This window comes from Neltuma alba, unplaced genomic scaffold, assembly GCF_004799145.2.
Source record: "Neltuma alba isolate B1F8T4 unplaced genomic scaffold, ASM479914v2 tig00010781_pilon, whole genome shotgun sequence".
In the NCBI taxonomy this organism is placed as follows: Eukaryota; Viridiplantae; Streptophyta; class Magnoliopsida; order Fabales; family Fabaceae; genus Neltuma; species Neltuma alba.
In genome coordinates, this window is record NW_021635599.1 from 109,573 (window position 1) to 126,097 (window position 16,525).

Consider the following 16,525-nt stretch of genomic DNA (forward strand, 5'->3'; position numbering starts at 1 on the left):
TGAGGTGGTTGGTAAAAAAGATGATGAGACAGTCAATGAGGACTTGTCTTCTCACAAGTGGCACTATAAAATTGGACTGGATGGTTGGAATAAAAAGTTCTTTAGTGAAAAATCTAGTTCTAACATCAAATGGGCATCTAACCAATTACTCCCAAATAAAAGCTTCACTTGGTACAAGGTATACTTGGCAATTGGCAAATTATATTTTCCTTCGTTAGTCCAATAATTAAAATGTAGATAATTGATTTATTCACGTTTGAAATTAAATGTATTTTAGACCACATTCAAAGCTCCTATTTGAAAAGACCCTGTGGCAGTTGATTTGGAAGGACTAGGTAAAAGATTTGCTCGTGTTAATGGTCATAATATAGGCGGTTATGGGTCTGCCCACTTGGCTGCAGAAGATGATTGCAGTATTGATCACTGTAATTATCATGGTAAATATTCGTTCACAAAATGTATTTACAACTACGGAATTTCTATACAAAAATGGTTGGTCTGATTTTTGTTCTTTTCAAAATTAAGCGAAGGATCTGGATTCTTAACATTCAAATTTGATCTGAAGGATATATTAAATATGTTTTTTCAGGTATCATGTTCCACGATCATTCCTTAAAGATGGTGAAAACACATTGGTTTTGTTGGAGGAGATGGAAGAAAATCCATCATATGTGAATTTCGGAACAGTTAGTGCGAGAGCTGCTTGTGGGAATACTTATAAGAACCTCACATTGGAACTATCTTGCCAGAGCAGTTCAATTTCTGCCATTAGATTTGCCAATTTTGGAGATCCTCAAGGCATATATGAAAGCACCAACGATACTTCAATTATAGAGAAGGCAATTAATCTCTTAATTTAAAATAATATATTATTTGCTTGGGTTAAATATTTTATATTTTACGTATACATTCATTCATACATTAATTGATCAAATAAACTAATTTATCTTAACTTACTTGACATTATGCACGCTTGTGTGGTTAAGGAAGCAGACTGGACGTCAAATAAATTTTGATGTTTCCTTTTTCTCTCCAACGTTATTATTTGATCATTCATACTTTTTGAGATATAATTTTTTGTTATCATAATATTTCTCGAAAGAAAGCAGCGGAGTTTTCTTATTCGTATGATATTTAACAATTTTCTCAAATTACGATTCCATTTCCACTTATTGCGATTGTTCATCCATATTGATGAATATTAATTACTGACCGGGTTGAATGATTATTCAAGAATGAGTAAAATATACAAAGGAAGATATAATTAATTTTGAAATGTAAACAAATATTTGAACATCAAAATTAACTCAAAAGAATAAATTTATATACCGGAGTTGGCCATCATCCTCCATTGAAAAATTATTGGTTGAGTTTAATGTATATTTAAGAATGAGTGAAATGTAAGCATTAATTTGTGGTTTTGAGCACAAGGGCAAAAACAAAAAGTCTTAAGTAAGCAAATTAATCATGATTATATCGCATGCAAATTCTAAAAATAAGAGATCTATTTGTAAATAAGCCCCATAAATTTGTGAAAATATTCTCTCAAATCCCATGAGATTTTTTTTGATAATTTAATTCCCTTGTGAAATATGATGTATATATTTGTGGGCTCACTTCTCTTTGCCTGATTTGACCCACGACCGTTGACTGGTCATCGGCCAGTATTGACAAGTCAAAGATAATTCTTTAAAAAAATATTTTAATTTATATTGAACATATCCGATAGCCTCTTTTTTTTTTTTTTGGGTAGTGATGATAGTCTCTCCTTAATTTTCTTGCTATACTGTTATAGATTATCGCAGAGCCGCATATCTAACTAGAGATATTAAAACAGAAATTAAAAGGTTGCCGGCATTTCCAAAAAGAAAATCAAACAAATAGTCCATGAAGTCTCTAAGTTTGACCCAAAAAATAAAAATAACTTATAATTTTATACTTTTAGTATTAAATTCTCTTTTAATATTATAAATAACTATATTTTCAAGCTTATAGGTACTAAAGTTTAGCACTACAGTATAAATCTAAATGTTTATAATTATTTATATATGTTTTTCTTCCAACTACCTAAAAACAAGAAATGCATAAAATATTTTGTGAATGGACTTTCTACCTTGTTCATCAGGAAGGACTTTTTGGGTCAAGAAAAATTGGTAGGGGATAATAATGACAATGAAGTCCGGCAATTTTTAAATTGTTTTACAATAAATTAAATTTTGATAATACGCAACAAATGACTTGAAAATTATCCTTATCTTACCTATGCATTGAAGGGTATGTTTGACTAGCTAGTTAATTACTAGCTACTTCCACTCCTAAATATAAGATTTAGTTTGTAGTGTAATATATTTAAAATCGGAGGTAGTATAACTTAAGAATTGGGTCAAATTACAAGATTATACACATATGGCCTTATCATTTAGCAAAGACTTATTAAATGTGTTAACATTTAGTACTCAATATTTCAAAACAGACCTTCAATAAAAAATACTTGTACTTAATTAAAAAAAATTTGGAGCTCTATTCCCTAATGTACTCTCATGATTCTGGCCCTTTGGTATTCTGCCGCTTTGGTATTTGTATTAAACGACTCGACCTAAATTTGATAGTCCTATCAATGCCATCAATATGGATCCATATCTATCAACAAACCAATTCACAAAATATAAAATTTGTAATAAATCTACCGTCCTATATATAACTTTTATATGATATATATTGATTGATGTTGATACTTCCACTATTATCCAAATTACATTTTTTTAATACAAAGTAATTATTAGTCATACTCATACCATGCGTGCCGGACGGCCTTTTTTCTTCTTTTTTTTATGTGTGTGTGTAGTGTGTATAATACTAATAAACTTACACGCACCATTAATTTTCTACCTACTTAAAGAAGTGCCAATCACTTAGGCTTGCCACAGATCATTTCTCTTTTCCTCGTCCTCTAAACTTGAAGACATGAAGAAATCGATTCTTGCATTGCATGTGTTGATTTCCTTTATCACTGTGGCGGATGCTGCTAATCGTACAGGTAAGCACTTTGCCAGCCTCTCTGAACTGTATGGGTCATATGATGTTTTGTTTAGTGAACATCGATCTTTTGAGAATTTATTTTCTCTAGGAAAATTTTTTTCCTTTGAGAGTTTTTTATTATTGCCCATTTTTAACTAGTTTTTATCTATTTTCTTTATTTTTTGTATAGTTTTTATCAGGAATTCTCATGCTCCATGTATAGTTGGTTTTCAAATAAAACGCTTGAAAACAAATTCAAAAAATGATTGGGGACATCTTTGTTCTATTCTAGTTATGTCTTGTCCCAGATGGGCCAAAATATAGGATAGAAAGGCCACTCTATCCCAATTATTGAGATTGATCATGTCTCATCATGTGAACACCCTGTTACCTAATATAAGTAATGACAAATAAGGTTTTTCTTTTTTCTTTTTAATTAATGGGTGGGTGCTGTTATTAGAAAAATTAAATCTTCCACATCCCACACCTATAGGAAAGCTCTTGTGGTATTAGTATACAAAGCCATTAACAACAAAAATGAGGTTAATTAGTCACACATATAAAGAAATGTTTGTATCTTAAAAAGATATATCTTTATTAATTTGGACCAAACAAATAGATGTAATGATATCCTCATGTCAGTGTCGAGATTTAAACTTACATCCTTATGGGATATTATTCACACCAATACCATCAAAACCATTTTTTAATTATATTAACTGTTGGATCAGCATCAAACGTTGTTGGACCTAATTTTGGTAGTAGCTCTGCATTCGCAGAAATTTCTTATGCTTTAAGTAGTCATAATTTCTTTCACTAACGTGAGTTGATAATCTAAACAATCGTTGCTTATATTTATAATATTTTCAATAAAACCATAAGATTTCTGTAAATTTGTTTATATATGGATCAAACGGCCGTTTACGCCTCTTGTGGAAAACCTAAAATAAGATATATACATAATTGTGCAGGCTTCATAAGTATAGATTGTGGAGCAAAGAGAGATTATGTTGATGAATTAACAGGGATTTGGTACCAAACAGATGAAGGCTTCATAGAAAGTGGATCCAATCATGAAATACCACCCATCTTTAACATCAGCAACAATCTTGCATACATGAGGGGTCAGCTAAAAACATTCAGAAGTTTTCCAGAGGGACAAAGGAACTGTTATACTTTGAGACCAATAAAACAAAAGCAGAAGTATCTGATCAGAGCTGCATTTGCTTATCAGAACTATGACTCAAAAAACGAGTTCCCAAAGTTTGATCTCTACTTGGGGGTCAACTATTGGGCGACAATTGAATTGAATGAAAATAAAACTTTTGGATATAATGAAATAATAATCCAAGAGGTTACCAATGGCATGGTTCAAGTGTGTCTGGTGGACATGGGAGAAGGCAAACCTTTTATTAACACATTGGAACTACGGCCATTGAGAAATTCTCTCTATTCCTCTCCATTTCCCTTATCTCTTTACACAAGAAGAGATTGTGGCCCTTCTTCCAGTATCAACTATGTCAGGTACTCTTTCTACCCCGCTCAGACTTTTACAACGTTACAACAAAAAATTAGTATGAGGTCATATAAAAGAAATGTGAACAATCAAAAGTGCCATCACTAAATGGGTAAACTTATTTGCACTTGACTTCCTTGATATTTTAGAATTATTTATTCATTTGGTCGGATTTTTTGGTTTTTCTGGAGGAGCATAATTTTTCTTTTTCACACTTGTTTATAAGAAACTTTTAATTATATTCTATTTCTCCAATTTGCTTGCAGAAATTTCAGATACAATCATCCTTATAAATCATAGCTCGCAAAACATTCTGCCATATCCTGCAGCTCAGAATACAGAATATAATTATATGATGCTCTGTCCCTTAACAACATATATCCAGAATACAAAAGTATAATCAAATTGTATAATTAAATTAAATTCAATTAAATATAAACTGGTCCTGCATAGTGTTTTTAAATATTTTTAAATGTTATGAAAATAGAATTGCCTATATATCTCATGAAAAAAAAAATAGAGGCAGAGTTGTGAAAAGATTTAAACAACAAGTCACATTTTTAATACCTTGGGGGTAACATGACTTATTGCAAATTTTGTACTTTATATTGATATTAATTGATTGGGCGATCTATGCCTAGTCTGACGTAAATAGACACATTTTCATGTGTTTGGCGTGCTATTCATAAGATTAGTTCCCCTAGTTATCATAACATGAAAAAAAATGAAATTTGTTGTAAAATTATGTACTACCAAAGGAATCAATTGATTAATTTAGAGCGATTAACAAAGTTACTAAATTAGTTAATTATCACATACGTTACATGATTTCTCTAAAATGTTTATGTGAATTATTAGATTAAATATTAATTTATAAATGAAACAAATTAATTTGGAGATGAACGATAAATAAAATAGTTTAAAGTAATTTAGTAACTTTTTTAATTTCTCTAAATTAGTCAACTACGTTTTATATTAAAGATGGGACGTAGTACATATTTTTTGCCAACAGTTGTAAACTTTTACATACATACGTATATTCATCATATGTTGATTGACTTGAACGTCAATAATTTCGTGAGATTATTAATACTTTGCTTCTTCTTTTTTCGGGTGATGCTTTCCTTAATTGTTTCGGAAATTAAAATGCAGGTCCAAGGACGATGTTTATGACCGTTTGTGGCATACATATATAAAGAATAGTCAGTGGAATGTCTTAGAAACAGATGGACAAGTAAAAGTCGAAAATTCCAATTATGAGCTTCCATCAGAAATATTAGTCACAGCATGTCAAGCCCCGAATAATTCCAATCTCTTATCTGAGAGTTGGAGTCTTGATGTAGCAGAACAATTTTATCTGTTTCTTCACTTTGCTGAAATTCAAAAGCTTCCTTCTGGCCAAAAGAGGATTATCAATGTCACTTTTAATTATGAAAATTCCCTCTATGAAGAACTTACTCTTGAATATTTGAAACCCGTCACCCTAAATTCCAACATCACTACAAGTAACGTTATATTCACAATTAGGGCAACAGATGATTCTTATGCCCCTCCTATCCTCAATGCCTTTGAGATTTTTAAAGTCTTCCCACAACCAAATTCCCCAACGGACCCACAAGACGGTATTGCTTTTTCTTTTTCTTCATTTTTTTCTTCCTTTGGTTCAATTTTTATTTTGCTAAATATGAATATATATTGAAGAAAGCTCAACTAGGTTCTCCTTCGCATAGTTAATGCCATGGTGGAGATCAGGCGTACTTATGGGGTATCCAAAATCAGTTGGCAAGGGGACCCATGTGTGCCTTCTAATTTTGCATGGGAAGGTGTTAGATGCAACTATGGCAACAAAACAAGAGTCGTTTCATTGTAAGTACCATACTTCTGAGTTATATATATATATATGAAGCATTATTTGAGAAAAACATTTTGGCGTACAAGTAGTTGAATAGAGCTCTAAAACAGCACTAACACAGCTTGCAAGCAAAGAACTCTCAGAAGAGTTAATACAACTCTAAAGTTCATAAATAGAGCAAGAGGGCTTCAATGCAATATAATCCCACAAAACAAACTTTTCCTTAATTTTTACCATCAAAAGAAGGTGATTCAACAAAATAACGTAGTGTGAGAATTTTATATCCATAACATGTCAAAATCTTGCCTTGATTTGTTCATATATATATATATCAGCTATTTGTTTCAACCCATTTATATATATGCTACATTTTCCTTTTATTTATTTCTCTTTTTTATTTGTTTACAATATGTCTTATGAATTCCAAAATGTAGGCACTTGGGGTCAAGCAAACTCAAAGGACAAATATCTGAATCCTTCGCGCGTTTGAAAAATTTGGAGTGCTTGTAAGTTGTATGTAATATAAGATAGGCTCCCAACAAATACTTATTATATTGAGCCTACAACCTCTTGTTCATAGGGACTTGTCCAACAATGAACTGATAGGAGAACTACCAGAATTTCTCGCAACTCTTCCTTATTTAAAATTCATGTAAGACCTTAATTTATACACACACACTGCAACTTTTATGCTTAGATTGTGAAGTCGTGCACCTCAAAATTAAATTTATTTTCTTTTTCATCATCTATCTTGCAGTGATGTGACGGGAAACAAACTCACGGGTTCAATTCCCAAGGCTTTTAGTGAAAATGCTAATTTAAGGCTCAGGTAGATATCCAATTCAGATTCTAGTTTATTCTTGTTTGAGGTCAAATTGGATAAACTTTGTGTCCTTTTTGTCATTCATTCTTTGATAATTTGGAGAGAGGAAGAAGGAGGAGAACAATAGAGTTAGTTTTTAATCCTTTGCTTATGAATAATATGCCTTGGCCGCAACAATATATGTAAAAATCATCATATTGAAAACAGGACCAGCTGGGTTGAACCGGGAATGGTGAACCAATCACCTGGCTTGTCCCGTCAACCCTTGTGAGCTCAAGACATTTGAACCGGGGTGACTTGGAATAACCCGAGAACAGCCCAGCTAACCTACCCTGTTTGGTGGGTTAACCCATTAACCTCTTTTTTTTTTTTTAAAGCTATTTTGATGCATTTTTTTAAACTGTCGATAGTTTTTAGTTTAGTTGTTAAATGAGGATAGGTACGAATACTTTGTTGTCATATATCTATTTTGATTAATTTTTTCTATAATAAATATTTAGCAATTTGAGGAGGATGATACTATGATGCCAGTTTGTCAAAAGAATTGTTAAAAAAAAAATTATAAAGAAATTTTAAGTAGATGATTCTTTTAATTTGTTTGTAATTCAAGGTAATGAATTGATGTTTAATCATAAGATGATATGATAAAAATTAAATTATTTTTTAATTTTTTTTATTTCTTACCGGTTTGACCTTTGAGTTAACGGTTTGCTTACTAACCCTTAATTCATTATCTCGACCGGCTCAATGATTGATACGAATACTTTGTTGTCATATATCTATTTTGATTAATTTTTTTCTATAATAAATATTTAGCAATTTTTGGAGGATGAGACTATGATGCTAGTTTGTCAAAAGAATTGTAAAAAAAAAAATTATAAAGAAATTTTAAGTATATGATTCTTTTAATTTGTTTGTAATTCAAGGTAATGAATTGATGTTTAATCATAAGATGATATGATAAAAATTAAGTTATTTCTCATCAGTTTGACCTTCGAGTTAACGGTTTGCTTACTAACCCTTAATTCATTATCTCAACCGGCTCAATGACTGGTCCGCAATGTACAACAATGTTATTTTCTGAAACTCATCATTTGCTTAACTCAAGGTTCCTCTTTCTATTTTGCCAGTGTAGCCAACAATGCAGGTCTCTATCAGTTGGATTCATGCAACAAAGAGCGCACGTTTGTTATTCCTCTTGTTACATCAATTACAGTCTTTACCCTAATTGCCATTCTTTCTTTGGTGGTTTGGAGACTGAGAAAGAGAAGACAAGGTATTTATTTTTATATCTATTGTCGATGTCGATTCATTTGGAATATAATACAGCACTCTCAAGTTATTTTTACTTGTGTTTGAAGGCTAAAATAATTTAACATAATGATGCAGATTCGTCCACAAATAAATACTTGAAGATGGAGATTCCAAAACGAAAGAATCGAGAATTCTCTCACTCACAAGTTCTGCGGATCACCAACAATTTCAAAACTCTTATTGGAGAAGGAGGATTCGGAAAAGTTTACCTTGGGACTCTAGAAGATAATTCTCAAGTTGCAGTAAAATTACTTTCAGAATCATCAAAGCAAGGATATAAGGAGTTTCAATCAGAGGTTAGAAATGAAAAGGACGTACATCTATGATATACAAAAGCTACTTTTTAAATATATGTATGCAAAGTTATATATGATGGAGCTAATAAATAAATAACTGTTGACTTGTAGGCTCAGCTCTTGACAGTTATTCATCATAGAAACTTGGTTTCACTTGTTGGGTATTGCCATGGAAACAATATCATGGCCTTGATTTATGAATATGTGGATAATGGGGACCTCGGCCAATTATTATCAGGTTTCTCATATCTTGTGCTTATTTTCAGGTCTTAGATACAATTATTGATAATCTCATGAGGGCAAATTATTACTCGTTTAGTTTTATATGGTTAAATATAGTCGACTGAGATCTTTGAATAGTTGTATGATTATATGCGTCTGTTATTGAAAGATACTGATGATCATATGCAATTTTTTTCTCTTGTAGAGAAAAACTCAAATATTTTGGGGTGGAAACAGAGACTTGAAGTAGCAATTGACGCAGCAAAAGGTGACAAAAAGCTATTATATATGTTATTGACCCGTCTTGCCTTATTACTCCCTCCGGTTCTAAATACAGTAGAGGAATTACATAACTAATTTACAGTAAAAGATTTAGTTATTTGTAAAAAAAAAAATGTATTAGTTTTCCCAAAATAGTATCATTTTTAATAATTGAAGAAATCTTCTTAAAAATTATAAATTTATAAGACACAATGAATGTAGATCTTATATTTAAGAATAAAGTAAACTCCTTAATTACCTCCTATATTTAGAATAAAAGGGAGTAGTAATAAGCTCCAGTATATTTTCTTCTTATATAATAAGCTAGTGGAGTTGCAGGATTGGAATACCTTCACACTGGTTGTAATACTCCTATAATCCACCGAGACTTGAAACCATCCAACATTTTATTGAATAAATCCATGGTAGCTAAGATTGCTGATTTTGGACTGTCTAGAGTATTTACAAATGAAAAAGATACTCATCTATCAACTCAACCAGCCGGTACTCCTGGTTACATCGATCCTGAGTAAGTGTTTCTTAGCATATGTCTAAAGAAATATAAAAGAGGACTTAAGGATATCAGTTTCATTATTGATTGGATTCATTTGCAGATTTCAAAGATCAGGAAAACTAAATAAGAAAACTGATATTTATAGTTTTGGAATGATTCTTCTTCAACTAATAACGGGTCGTCCCCCAATAAAGAGAGGACCTGAGGATATCAGTTTCATTATTGATTGGATTCAACCGAAAATTGAAAGTGCGGATATTGAAGGCATTGTTGATCCAAGATTAGCTGCAGAATTCAGTCTTAACTCAACATGGAAAGCTGTTGAAGTAGCAATGTCATGCGTGTTACCACCACCAACCCAAAGGCCAACCATAAGTTACATATTGCGAGAACTACAAGAATGTCTAGCTTTGGAGATGGGAATACATGACATTATGCCCAGAAATTCATGTGATTATAGTGGCAATAGTGAGTTAATCACTGTTCTCTCTGCTAGGTAGTCATCATGATATATTTCTGCTAAACAAGACTACAAGGCTTCATGTTTTAATTTGTTTTACAAGACTATGATGAAATTCGTGCTTGCATTGTTCAAGGATCATTATATATAATGAGCGCACGAGTTTCTTTGTTGAGTTAACTTTTTTTTCCCCATCAAATGAGACCAACGATGTTAAAATTAAGTAACTAAAAATGCACTTTATAAACTTAAGATACTAAATCAAAACTTGATGTAAATATAGAGAACCAAATATATAATTTAGCTTTCTAATATCATGATGATGTGGTGCACTTTCAGCTTTTTGATTAGTTTGGATGAATGAGATTGAACACAACTAAAGGACGCTAAGGTTATGTTTGGTGTGAAGGTTTGAATTTTGGTAGATTGGGAGTGAGGGTGGGTTGGCACTGTAACTTTAAAATTATGTCTGGTATAGGGAGTAATGTTTAAAAGGAATGTTCACATTAACTTTATTTTATAGTCAGTCATTAATTATAAAAAGACAACAATACCTTGCTATTAATTTTTGTTAAAAAAGAAGAAGAAAGTTTGCAATTGCTTTCCCTTTGCAGTTCATCGTCATCGCATTCACTGATTGATTCAGTGCAAAACCAAAAACAAATCTATTAGCAACCTTTAATCATTAACTTATATGAGATCATATTTGACGCAAAGGAAAGGGTTTCTAATGCTGATTCAACTCGGCATATTCCGCTGCTCCTTCTTCATCTTCGTCTCTTTTCTCTGCTTCAACCACTCAACTCTGTCATTTGGGTTTGGTTGTACATCTTCATCTTTTGCTTCTAGTTCTATTGCATCGCTATGTGTTCAAGGAAGACGAAGACTTGTCAATTGCCATTGGCAAGGGTTCGAAGAAGGGAGATGGAGATCTGAAAACAGATATGAGTCTCCGTCGTAGCATCCTCAATTTTGCCTCTTTCCACCATCATTACCGTCGCAAGAGGATAGTCGATATGTAACTGGGGGTGGGTGAGGGGTAATCTGGTCCAAAAATGTTTAGTGCTGGAATTGATTATTTTTCAATACTAGGGGGCCGCTGGTATTGGCTAATCCCACAAAAAGTGGTATTGGGCAATCCCAGGATTGCTGAAGTCTACACATCAAACATGACAAACTGAGCAATACCAATACCAATCTCAATACCAACCCTCCTAATCCCTCATACCAAATAGGGCCCAAGTATTTTGCCATTAGGAGTACCTGATAATGGTAGTGGTGGTAGTCATAGTCATTGTAATAGCGATGGTAGTAATGGTAGTCATAGTACTAACAAACTATTAGTAGTAGTGGTAATGATGATAATAGTAGTGGTAGTACCAATAGAAGTAGTAGCAGTAATAACAATAACAAGGACTAATAATATGTCATAGATATTTGACATAAGTTTCTGTGACGGTGATGTATGTTGAAAATTCCATTTATTTCTAGGGTACTCGGACTTATTTTCTCATAGTCAATTTCATGGTTGATCCACATCTGGTACAAGTTCACAACTTAGTTTTTCTGCATGTATTAATAATATTATTATATAAGCACAACATTAACTTATGAGTTAGTCAAACCCTGAGATCATATAATCATGAAACAAAGACTTATCATCTAATCCTTGGTTCAAAAGATAAAGTAGAATAAAGACTCTTATAGTTCTGCATTTTTATTCAATGACCTGACCTGGTTTTGTCTCCGACTGACTCCTTTAATTTAGATTCAATGAGCCATCTCAGATAATATACAAGTATATATAACAATAATGTCAACATCAATCATCCTTCAATATAAAATAGAGTTTATAACAAACTTATAATAAATTATTTTTATAATATGCATTAGTATCCTCTAATTGAAGAAAATCTTATTCGAGACATTACTGGGCACTTAATGTAAACATCTGTCCTAACGTTGTAAGGAATTAATGCCTTTTACAAAACCCAACCTTTTATCGGTATAGACTTATAATAAATTATGCTCCCTGTATTTTTTATATTTTATATTATTGTTGATATTATATTTTTTAAATTCTTTTCTTCACCAACCCCAATTACATCACTACTCAAAAAATATTCATAGTCAACCATCCATGCCGGCCTTTTTTTTTTCCTTGTATTATTTTTCATACTAAACCATTTTTTGCTTCTTAAAGAAGTGAAGTGCCAATTATCTCATTTAAGCTTCCCAATTCGTTTCTCTTTTCATCATCCTCTAATAAACTTGACAACATGATGAAGAGCACAATACCGTGGATTCTGGCTCTGTATGTGTTGGTTTCCTTCATCCTTATTGGTCACTAATCAGCACAGGCTGTTGCAGAAGATGGTGGTAATTCAGATAAGCATTTGCCTTGGCCTCCTTAGCCTTTAAATATTATATCCTTTTGGCGTTTAATTAAGGGCTTGGAGAAAGTCTTTAATTTTAAATTTTAAGTTTTCTTTTATACTCACAGAAAAGTTTATTCAAAACATATATATGCTGCAAATGACTTAACCATATAGATAGCAAATTAGAATAATTAAGTGGATTGACTGGGTTATGTGGAGTTTGCAGGCCGTTTTTGCATTGATAAAAAAATTTGGTTAAACGCAATAAATATGTAAAAAATGTTATTTTTAAAAAAAACCGTCTCAGAATGTGTGGATGATTAATTGATGCCTAACAATTATAATAATAAAAGGTCCTGGTTTGCAAGAATATCATCATGTGGGATTTAGGAAGGGATAGATATATGTTGCCTTAGCCCTATAAGCGGTGAAACTGTTATAGGATTTGAAATCATGGACCTCTAAGTCCCAAGGCAGCAATTTTACCATTGCTTCGAGGCTGTGCTCCCCCCCCCCCCCCCATAATCAAATAATAAATGGGGGCAAATATGGTCAATGATGCTAAAAATTTCAGAGAGAATATTAATAACGTCATAGAAACAAGTCATCCCCGACAAAAATTTTCTTTTACAGGAAGGAGCGTTTATGAGGGTGAATTAAGCTAGAAATATATGAAGCTTGATATATGGTTTATTGTGGAATACATATGAAACAAGGAACATATAAGTGTGCAGGTTTCCTAAGCACATATTGTGGAGCAAGCAAAGATTATGTGGAGGGATTGACTGGGATTTGGTTCCAAACAGATGAACACTTCATATATAGAAAGAGGAACCAATCATGAAGTACCCCCAGCTTTCGATTCAACGATCGTCCATACATCCAAAAACAGTCAAACACATTGAGAAGTTTTCAAGAAGGAGACAGAAACTGTCACACTCTGAAACTAAAACAAGAGATCTATTCGAAACAAAAGTATTTGATCTGAGCTATATTTGCAGAGCAGAATTATGACTCCAAGAACCAGTTTCCAAAGTTTGATGTTTACCTGGGAGTCGATTTTTGGACCACAATTGAATTGGGTGCAAAGAATTTTGCTTACGTGGAAGTAACAATCGAGGAGGTTACCAACGACTGGTACAACTATGTCTGGTAGACATTGGACAAGGAACACCCTTCAGTAACACCTTAGAATTAAGACCATTGAACAAATCTTTCTATTCTGCTCCATTTCCCTTGTCTCTTAACACAAGAAGAGCTTGTGGCCAGCGTATAAATTATGGCAGGTACCTACTCCTCCTTCCTTGCACTAACTTTTGCACCTTTTTTTTTTTTAATCAAAATGAATAATAACGCAGAAAAAAATTACTTATATCAATAGGTTCAAAGAGACATTAATAAAATTAAACTTGTTTTTGTAATGTATTTTGAAAAAATAATAAAAATAAGCTGCAGTTTTAATAACTTGTGCATAGTATGGTCTCGCTATAAATTTTGTATGTTATGTTAATTGACATATGCATAGTTTCAGAAATAGGCACATCTTTTATGTGTTGCACATGGAGGTCTAAAAATGAGTCGCAATATTTATCATAAATTGTACTAACTCCACTCTTTAACATAAAAGCTAATTGATTAATTTGAGTAGACAAAAAAGTTTGTTAGGTCAGTTATTTATAATAAATAGATGTTATCTTTCCTAAAATACAGTTCCTAATTATGTATATTAGTTAAAACTACTATTTAATGAATACCCTGATGTTCATCTCTATGCTAAGATCTACGCTATCTAAATACAATTTTAATGGCCTAAATTTAAAATTTTCAATTGATAATCTTTAAATTAAAAAAATTATTTTTTTAAAAAATTAACAATTGAAATATTGTTTTTATTTTGGATTTTACACTTATTAAAATAAAAAAAGAAAAAAAGTAAAAAAATAAATTCGGACCGTCAATATTAAATTTGGATGTTTCAGGATGACTACCATAGCACTCACTCGCTCTCTAAACATTTTAATGTCCCCCCCCCCCTCCAAAATTGTAATGCTTTTGCTTAATTGTTTTGAAAATAATGCAGGTACAAGGACGATACGTACGATCGCCTGTGGCGCATATATGATGATTCTGATTGGGATGTCTTAAAAACTCCAGTTATTTCCTGCATCAGAGATATCAGTCACAGCATGTGAATCCCAGAATAACTCTAATCTCTTAACTACAAAATTTATTTTCGATATACCAGAACTGTTTTATTCGTTTCTTCATTTCTCTGAAATTCAAAAGCTTCCTTCTGACCAAAAGAGGATCATCAGTGTCACTTTTGATGATGATGATGATGATGAAAATTCCCTCTCTCAAGAACTGACTCCTGAATAAACCTGTCACACTAGTTTCCGGCAGCATAACTACAAATAATGTTAGCTTCACAGTTAGAGCAACAGTTGATTATTCTGCTCCTCCTATTCTCAATGCCTTTGAGACTTTCAAAGTCTTCCCATGACCAAATTCCCCTAGAGATAGACAAGATGGTATATATTGCTTTTTCTTTTTCTCTTCTTTTTTTTCCTTCCTTTGTTCCAAATTTCATTTTGTTTGATTTTGTTGCACCCATAGAATCAATAACACCTCTCGTCTTAAATATAAGAGCTAGTTGACTAATTTGAATAGATTAAGAAAATAAGTTAAATTAGTTATTTGTAATAAATAAGCGTTATCTTTCCTAAAATGCCTTTGCTAATCAAATTTATTGGCAAGAACTATCATTATTAAAAAGACTATCTTAGAAAAAAAATGAATAAATATAAGAGACAAAGTGAATTGGGGTCTTATATTTAGAACCAAAATAAAGTCAAACGAGATCTTATATTAAAGACCGGAGATAGTATATTTGAAAAGAAGGAAAAGAAATTCAACTGGGTTTTTCTTTTTATTATTGGGAATTATGCGGTTAATGCCATCATGGGGATCAAGCGCACTTATGGGATCTCCAAAATCAGTTGGCAAGTGGACCCATGTTGGCCAAAGTTTACATGGGAAGGTATGAGATGCAACTCTATCCACAATACAAGAATCATTTCACTGTAAGAAGTGCTAACCATTGATGATCTTATTTATGATTTTTCATATTTGATTTGAAGCATTTCCGTACAAATGGTTCAACGGAGCAATAAAATGCCGACATGTCACATATATGAATCGTGTGTAGTGTGAGGAATTTATATTCGTAACATGTCAAAATTTTGCTGTGATTTATATATCTCAGACTGATATTTCAGTCTGTAACGTATAGATCCCCTTTTGTCGCTCACCTTAGTGTTACTATATGGTGGCAATTAAACTTGTGAACCACAAATTAATGTAGGAACTTGAGCTCAAGCGAACTCGGAGTACAAATAGCTCAAGTGTCCACCCATGCGGAAAAATTGGAGTCCTTGTAAGTTGTCGCATAAAATAGTCTATAAACCTTCAAATACCATTTTTTAGCTTATTGTTTGATACTGGAGAAAATCATTAAAGTCCTAAGAAAGGAATATAATCACTTAAAAGTTCTAATGACAACCAAGTGTGGATCCATTGTCATTTCATGCATCGGAATTTGTCATTGTATATACTGTTCACTTGTTATAAAACCTTTTGATGATTATATTTTTTTTTTTTTTCAATATCAACGATTTTCCCAGGATATTATGAATAGTAATAAGTTAATAACTCCTGTTGTTAATAGGGATTTGTCAAACAACACATTGACAGGAGAACTACCAGAATTTCTCGCGACTCTTCCTAATTTGAAGTTCATGTAAGAACTTAATATAAATTGCATCTCAGCTTTAAAATTAACAGGGGAACTATCATTTATTTTCTCTGTTTA

General features: G+C 32.2%; 1 protein-coding gene across 1 annotated transcript; it reads left to right on the forward strand.

Annotated features, from left to right (window-relative positions):
* Positions 1 to 2,964: 2,964 nt before the first annotated feature.
* Positions 2,965 to 15,033, forward strand: LOC114759013 (putative leucine-rich repeat receptor-like serine/threonine-protein kinase At2g19230). The gene is made up of 13 exons (XM_028948109.1): positions 2,965 to 3,037; positions 3,990 to 4,542; positions 5,687 to 6,156; positions 8,599 to 8,819; positions 8,931 to 9,057; positions 9,247 to 9,309; positions 9,642 to 9,831; positions 9,917 to 10,284; positions 11,126 to 11,294; positions 11,369 to 11,403; positions 13,656 to 13,791; positions 14,735 to 14,807; positions 14,941 to 15,033. The coding sequence occupies exons 1-13, from the start codon at positions 2,965 to 2,967 to the stop codon at positions 15,031 to 15,033; spliced, it is 2,571 nt and encodes an 856-aa protein (XP_028803942.1).
* Positions 15,034 to 16,525: the final 1,492 nt, after the last annotated feature.

What these genes read in the sequence shown, in the direction of transcription:
- LOC114759013 (XM_028948109.1), top strand. Translation starts at nt 2,965, where the DNA reads ATGAAGAAATCGATTCTTGCATTGCATGTGTTGATTTCCTTTATCACT. An exon ending in CCTCGGCCAATTATTATCAG is followed by an intron (nt 9,058 to 9,246) that starts GTTTCTCATATC and finishes TTTCTCTTGTAG; the next exon opens with AGAAAAACTCAAATATTTTG. An exon ending in ATGTGATTATAGTGGCAATA is followed by an intron (nt 10,285 to 11,125) that starts GTGAGTTAATCA and finishes TTTTGCTTCTAG; the next exon opens with TTCTATTGCATCGCTATGTG.